Source organism: Taudactylus pleione, unplaced genomic scaffold, assembly GCF_031769625.1.
Source record: "Taudactylus pleione unplaced genomic scaffold, aTauple2 ptg000050l, whole genome shotgun sequence".
Taxonomy (NCBI): domain Eukaryota; kingdom Metazoa; phylum Chordata; class Amphibia; order Anura; family Myobatrachidae; genus Taudactylus; species Taudactylus pleione.
Window position 1 is genome coordinate 384,058 of NW_028284452.1, and position 8,443 is coordinate 392,500.

Consider the following 8,443-nt stretch of genomic DNA (forward strand, 5'->3'; position numbering starts at 1 on the left):
AGGGTGGTGCGACCTGTGCCATACCCCACAGGGCAGGGGGTGCTATTCGGGCCTGTTAATGTTCTGTTTATTATCATTCTCACTTGTAGCTTCCTCTTATTTTATCCCCAGCATCTCCTGGCCTCCCCTATTTCTTCCCTAGCCATTCCCCATGAAGCCATGTCCCTTTTTTAGGTGTGTTATGTCCCTATATGAAAAATAGGGGGTGCCAATGATCTTTCTGCACAGGGCACCAAAACATCTAGTTACGGCTCTGATTGTAGGTATTGATCTATAACAAAATTTTCCATGATCTGTAGCTCTGCTAAAACCTCAAGTCATGCATTTGACAGCAGAGAGGCTTATCCATTTGGTTTCCCCAGTGATGAACTTGATGTGCTCAAACAGACATTGTGGGGTATATTTACTAAAGTGAGAGTTTTTAGAAGTGGAAATGTTGCCAATAACATCCGTTTAGATTCTACTTATCATTTAAGTAGCACCTTTTTAGAAGTAAATAGCTAGAATATGATTGGTTGCTATGGCAACATCTCCACTTCTAAAAACTCTCACTTTAGTAAATATACCCCTGTGACTCTCAAATGAGTCAAAATCTGAGTTTTTATTTTGTCATAGTCATTGGCATCAGTAAGTCTTAAGTCAAAATATGCCTTTTTCTGATCCTCTGATAGGAAGGGTGCTAGAATCTCTGATCACTGGTTGTTAGGCCAACTTTCTTTCTCCACTGTTCTTTTGAAAGTTGTTAGATAGGTTTCAATGACTCTTTGTAATTTTTTTCAAAAAATTACTATCCCATATGTAGCTGGAGCTAGTTGTGACATCCATGGAAGCATTTCCTGACAGTTCCCTTAGATGCTACATCACCTTTTTTAAGGCTTTGTGGTCTTGTTGATGCTGCCTCTGGTTTTTATCATTGTCCAAATTCTGTTGAACTGGCAGCATCCTGTTGAGCTACAATAGCCTGTAAAAGTACCTTAGTGATGTATTCCATAGTATCTCTTGGTCTAGTTTGGAAGGGGAATCTGTAACCCCTTAGCATCTGACTATGACAGCAACAGGTATTTTACAACATAACAGTCTTTTCATAGCAGGAAAAAAAACATTTGGAATTTTTTACATGTTTTCCTGCAATTAAAGTGCAATGCTGGGGCAAGTGGAGCAAGATCAGCATATGGGTGCCGTCTCCTGGGGTAAAGAGTTGACCTTGTTATGCAGCAGCCAAGCAGTAGTCCTCCAGTCCAGGGCAAGTAGTTGAAGTTATTTTTATTAGTAGCACAAAAATAAACAGTACATAAAAAGTAAATACTGGCCTGAGCCACCTCTAAATAAACAAATTGATTTACAAAGCTACAAACCTGGGACATATATATCACCCCTTGACAACCTTTCCAGTGTTTTTGTCATAGATGCTATGGAACCCTTGTGGCACCATATAAAATAATAATAATAATAATAATAATAATAATAATAATAATAATAATAATAATAATAATAATAATACTAATAAATATGTCAGTTATTATTCATGAGTTATACAGAATATAATTTTTTTCAGCAAATAGATGTTTTTTTGTGTTTAGTTCTGGTCTCCATAAGATAATGTAACATTTTGGGAAAAATATGCAACCTAAAAGTCCAGCACATGAAGCTAATATTGCAAAGATCTCCACAGCCACCATGTACTTCCCTTTGGTGCTCAGATAGGCTGGGATCATTGTTATCCAGACACTGCAGAACACCAGCATGCTGAAGGTGATGTATTTGGCCTCATTAAAACTGTCTGGTAATGTTCTGGCTAAGAAAGCTGTAATAAAACTAATGGCTGCCAGAATTCCCATGTAACCCAGGACAGAATAAAACCCAATAAGTGAACCTTCATTACACTGGACAATGAACTTTCTCTGATAAGAATAAGTGTCCAGCTCCTGGAAAGGTGGAGAGACAGTCACCCAACTTATACAGATCACCACTTGGATGGATGAGCACAAGAACACTACACAATTACACAGTTTGGCACTGATCCAGTTTTTCCAGGAAATTCCAGGTTTAGTGGCTTTGAAAACAATATAAACCATGATAGTTTTGCCTAAGACACATGAAATGGCTACTGAGAAGAGGACTCCAAATGAGATCTGACGCAAAATGCAGGTGGCATCTACTGGACTTCCGAGGAACATGAACACTGAAAGGAAACTCAGCATGATGGAGACCAGGAGGAGGAAGCTCAAGTTCTTGTTATTGGCCTTCACCAGAGGTGTGTCTTGATGCAAAATAAATATTATAATTATCAGAAAAGTTAAAAAACTAAATATAAAAGATGCTATTAAGATAAAGACAACAATTGTGTCATTTGTGTAGGATAGAAATTCCAGCACTTTGGGAACACAATGAGTCTTCTTCTCATTGGACCACTCTTGGTCATCACACTTTAGGCAATTTTCGCTGTCTGGAAAAAAAATACAACACACAGAACATCTGTTCCTTACTGACATCAGCAAATCAAACTAATAAATACAGCATACATTAAATACCATAATAGCAATACTTTGTGGGCCTCATTTATAGTCAGTGACATACTATCTTGCACTGAGATTTAGGGGGTATATTTATTAAGGATAGGGTTGTAATAGCTGCCAATCAGAGCTAGTTTTGATAGATAGTTTTAAAATAGCACTATATAAAAATGCTGAACATGACTTGTTTAGCATTAAATCCTGTTGCTATTTTAAACTATTGATCAAAACTAGTGATGATCATCAGTTTTGGCTACCCAATCCTTATTTAATATAAACCATATAGGTGAACTACGAGGGCTGACTGATAAGTAATGAGACTGCCTCTGTTTTTCTGTCCCATAGGTAAATGTGGCAATACTATGCTTGTTATTGTGAAGCTCATACAGCGATGCGTCTAAACTTGTGGTAAAACTGCCATATTCTTTATTTGCTCACAGCGAGTGGAAGATCTTCATATGTTTAATCATGGTGGAAGACATGTCTGTGAGATTACGTCAGAGATGTGTGATTTAACTTTGAGTTAAACTTAGAAAAAGCAGAAATGAAACTCATGAAATGTTGCGGCATGCATACGGTGGATAAACAATTAGCCTCACTGCAGTATTTTAGTGGCGGAAGCACTTCAAAGAGGGTAAAATGCGAATGACTGAAAAGCACGTTCTGAGACACCATCCACTGTGGTTACAGATTTCAACATTACCAAAGCTATAGAGATGTTGCAAAATGACAGAAGGTTAACTTTATGCAAACTTTCAGCCTCACATGGCATCTCATTCCAATGAATTCAGCATATTGTGACAAAGGAACTGAAAATGCATCACGTGTGTGCAAGGTAAGTATGCAGAAATCTCTCAGAATAGCAGATACGATGCTAAGTTGAATCATGCAAGAACACCATTCAAATGCTAGAGAGGATACCAAATTTCCTAACATCGATTGTGACATATGATGAATCATGGATTCGTCATTATGATCAAAAATCCAAACAGCCCAGTGTACGGGAACACACAAACCCACCTCCGCGGAAAAAAATGTGTGATTCCTATATTGTGTAACCATGCTTCTGCTGCTTTTTGATGCACAGTATGATCCTACAGAAGTGGGTTCTGCATGGAAAGACAACTACTGCTGCTACTACTACTGCTAATACTACTACTGCTGCTACTACTACAACTAGGACAACTGCTACTGCTACTACTATTACAACTGCTACTGCTACTACTATTACTACTACTAATACTGCTGCTACTACTACTGCTAATACTACTACTGCTGCTACTACTACTACTAGGACAACTGCTACTGCTACTACTATTACAACTACTACTGCTGCTACTACTACTACTAGGACAACTGCTACTGCTACTACTATTACAACTGCTACTGCTACTACTATTACTACTACTAATACTGCTGCTACTACTACCGCTACTACTATACTACTACTTCTACTACTATGGCTACTACCACTGCTACTACTACTGTTTCTACTACTGTTACTGCAACTATTACTGCTACTACTACAACTGTTACTACTACTAATACTGCTAAAAACAATACTACTACTGTGACTACTACTACTGCTACATCTACTACTACTACCATTACTACTACTGTTACTACTACTACTATTACCATTACTACTACTAGTGCTACTACAGCTACTACTACTGCTCCTACTGCTGCTACTACTACCACCATTACTACTACTGCTACTACTACTACCACTACTACTAAAACTACTACTACAACTACTGCTATTACTACTAATACTACAATTATTACTACTGCTACTACTACTACTACTACTACTGCTACTAATACTACTGATACTACAACTGCTACTACTACCACTATTACTGCTCCTACTACCATTACTACTACTACTGCTACTACTACTACTGCTGCTACTACTGCTACTACTATTACTACTACTAAAATTACTGTTGCTAACATTACTTCTGCTTCTTCTACTACTACTACTACCATTACTACTACTGTTACTTCTACAACTACCATTACTACTACTGCTACAACTACTAACATTACTACTAAAACCACTACTGCTACTTCTGCTATTACTACTAATACTACTACTGTTACTACTATTATACTACTACTACTTCTACCATTACTAATACAGCTACTACAGCTCCAACTACTTCTACTATTTCCATTACTACTAGTGCTACTACTGCAACTTCTGCTGCTGCTACTACAACTGCTACACTATTACTGCTCCCACTGCTACAACTACTAATACTACCATTACTACTACTGCTGCTACTACTACTAAAACTACTACTGCTACTACTGCCAATACTACTACCATTACTACTACTGCAACTACAACTGCTACACTATTACTACTACTGTTACTACTACTATTACCATTACTTCTAGTGCTACTACTGCTCCTACTGCTGCTACTACTACTACTACTACTAAAACTACTACTGCTAATACTGCTATTACTACTAATACTACCATTATTACTACTGCTACTACTACTACTTCTACTACTGCTGCCAATACTACTACTGCAGCTACTACCACTACTACTATTACTGCTCCTAATACTACCATTATTACTACTGCTACTACAACAACTGCTACACTATTACTACTACTGTTACTACTACTATTACCATTACTTCTAGTGCTACTACTGCTCCTACTGCTGCTACTACTACTACTACTAAAACTACTACTGCTAATACTGCTATTACTACCATTATTACTACTGCTACTACTTCTACTACTGCTGCCAATACTACTACTGCTGCTACTACCACTACTACTATTACTGCTCCTAATACTACCATTATTACTACTGCTACTACTACTGCTACTACAACTACTACTACCACTATTACTGCTACTACTACCATTACTACTACTACTGCTACTACTACTACTACTGCTACTACTGCTACTACTATTACTACTACTAAAACTACTACTGCTAATACTGCTATTACTACTAATACTACCATTATTACTACTGCTACTTCTACTTCTTATACTACTGCTGCTAATACTACTACTGCTGCTACTACAACTGCTACTACTACTATTACTGCTCCTAATACTACCATTATTACTACTGCTACTACTACTACTTCAACTGCTACTACTACCACTGTTACTGCTCCTACTACCATTACTACTACTACTGCTAATACTACTACTGCTGCTACTACAACTGCTACTACTACTATTACTGCTCCTAATACTACCATTATTACTACTGCTACTACTACTGCTGCTACAACAACTGCTACACTATTACTACTAAAACTACTACTATTACCATTACTTCTAGTGCTACTACTGCTCCTACTGCTGCTACTACTACTACTACTAAAACTACTACTGCTAATACTGCTATTACTACCATTATTACTACTGCTACTACTTCTACTACTGCTGCCAATACTACTACTGCTGCTACTACCACTACTACTATTACTGCTCCTAATACTACCATTATTACTACTGCTACTACTACTGCTGCTACTACAACTACTACTACCACTATTACTGCTACTACTACCATTACTACTACTACTGCTACTACTACTACTACTGCTACTACTGCTACTACTATTACTACTACTAAAACTACTACTGCTAATACTGCTATTACTACTAATACTACCATTATTACTACTGCTACTTCTACTTCTTATACTACTGCTGCTAATACTACTACTGCTGCTACTACAACTGCTACTACTACTATTACTGCTCCTAATACTACCATTATTACTACTGCTACTACTACTACTTCAACTGCTACTACTACCACTGTTACTGCTCCTACTACCATTACTACTACTACTGCTAATACTACTACTGCTGCTACTACAACTGCTACTACTACTATTACTGCTCCTAATACTACCATTATTACTACTGCTACTACTACTGCTGCTACAACAACTGCTACACTATTACTACTAAAACTACTACTATTACCATTACTTCTAGTGCTACTACTGCTCCTACTGCTGCTACTACTACTACTACTAAAACTACTACTGCTAATACTGCTATTACTACCATTATTACTACTGCTACTACTTCTACTACTGCTGCCAATACTACTACTGCTGCTGCTACTACCACTACTACTATTACTGCTCCTAATACTACCATTATTACTACTGCTACTACTACTGCTGCTACTACAACTACTACTACCACTATTACTGCTACTACTACCATTACTACTACTACTGCTACTACTACTACTACTGCTACTACTGCTACTACTATTACTACTACTAAAACTACTACTGCTAATACTGCTATTACTACTAATACTACCATTATTACTACTGCTACTTCTACTTCTTATACTACTGCTGCTAATACTACTACTGCTGCTACTACAACTGCTACTACTACTATTACTGCTCCTAATACTACCATTATTACTACTGCTACTACTACTACTTCAACTGCTACTACTACCACTGTTACTGCTCCTACTACCATTACTACTACTACTGCTAATACTACTACTGCTGCTACTACAACTGCTACTACTACTATTACTGCTCCTAATACTACCATTATTACTACTGCTACTACTACTACATCTACAACTGCTACTACTACTGCTCCTACTACCATTACTACTACTGCTACTACTACTACTACTACTACTGCTACTACTGCTACTACTGTTACTACTACTAAAAATACTATTGCTAATACTACTACTGCTACTTCTACTACTGCCATTACTACTACTGTTACTACTACTGCTACTTCTACTATTTCCATTACTACTAGTGCTACTACTGCAACTTCTGCTGCTGCTACTACAACTGCTACACTATTACTGCTCCCATTGCTACAACTACTACTACCATTACTACTACAGCTGCTACTACTACTAAAACTACTACTGCTACTACTGCTAATACTACTACCATTACTACTATTGCAACTACTACTACTGCTTCTACTGCTACTTCTACTTCTTATACTACTGCTGCTAATACTACTACTGCTGCTACTACAACTGCTACTACTACTATTACTGCTCCTAATACTACCATTATTACTACTGCTACTACTACTACTTCAACTGCTACTACTACCACTGTTACTGCTCCTACTACCATTACTACTACTACTGCTAATACTACTACTGCTGCTACTACAACTGCTACTACTACTATTACTGCTCCTAATACTACCATTATTACTACTGCTACTACTACTACATCTACAACTGCTACTACTACTGCTCCTACTACCATTACTACTACTGCTACTACTACTACTACTACTACTACTGCTACTACTGCTACTACTGTTACTACTACTAAAAATACTATTGCTAATACTACTACTGCTACTTCTACTACTGCCATTACTACTACTGTTACTACTACTGCTACTTCTACTATTTCCATTACTACTAGTGCTACTACTGCAACTTCTGCTGCTGCTACTACAACTGCTACACTATTACTGCTCCCATTGCTACAACTACTACTACCATTACTACTACAGCTGCTACTACTACTAAAACTACTACTGCTGCTACTACTAATACTACCATTACTACTACTGCTACTACTACTAATACTACTACTAATACTACCATTACTACTACTACTGCCATTACTACTACTGCTACTATTACTGCTACTACTACTAATACTACTACCATTACTACAAAAACTACTACTGCTACTACTGCTATTACTACTAATACTACCATTATTACTACTGCTACTACTACTGTTGCTACTACAACTACTACTACTACCACTATTACTGCTACTACTACCATTACTACTACTACTGCTACTACTACTACTGCTACTACTGCTATTACTACTAATACTACCATTATTACTACTGCTACTTCTACTACTTATACTACTGCTGCTAATACTACTACT

The 8,443-nt window shown here is 37.2% G+C and overlaps 1 protein-coding gene across 1 annotated transcript in view; it reads right to left on the minus strand.

The window, feature by feature from the left end:
* Positions 1 to 1,523: 1,523 nt before the first annotated feature.
* The window catches only part of LOC148535565 (vomeronasal type-2 receptor 26-like), a 63,451-nt gene continuing 56,531 nt past the window's right edge, over positions 1,524 to 8,443 (minus strand). Inside the window, exon 5 of the mRNA XM_088460556.1 lies at positions 1,524 to 2,446. Coding sequence (XP_088316682.1) covers positions 1,524 to 2,446 — 923 coding nt within the window. The remainder of the gene's footprint in view (positions 2,447 to 8,443) is intronic.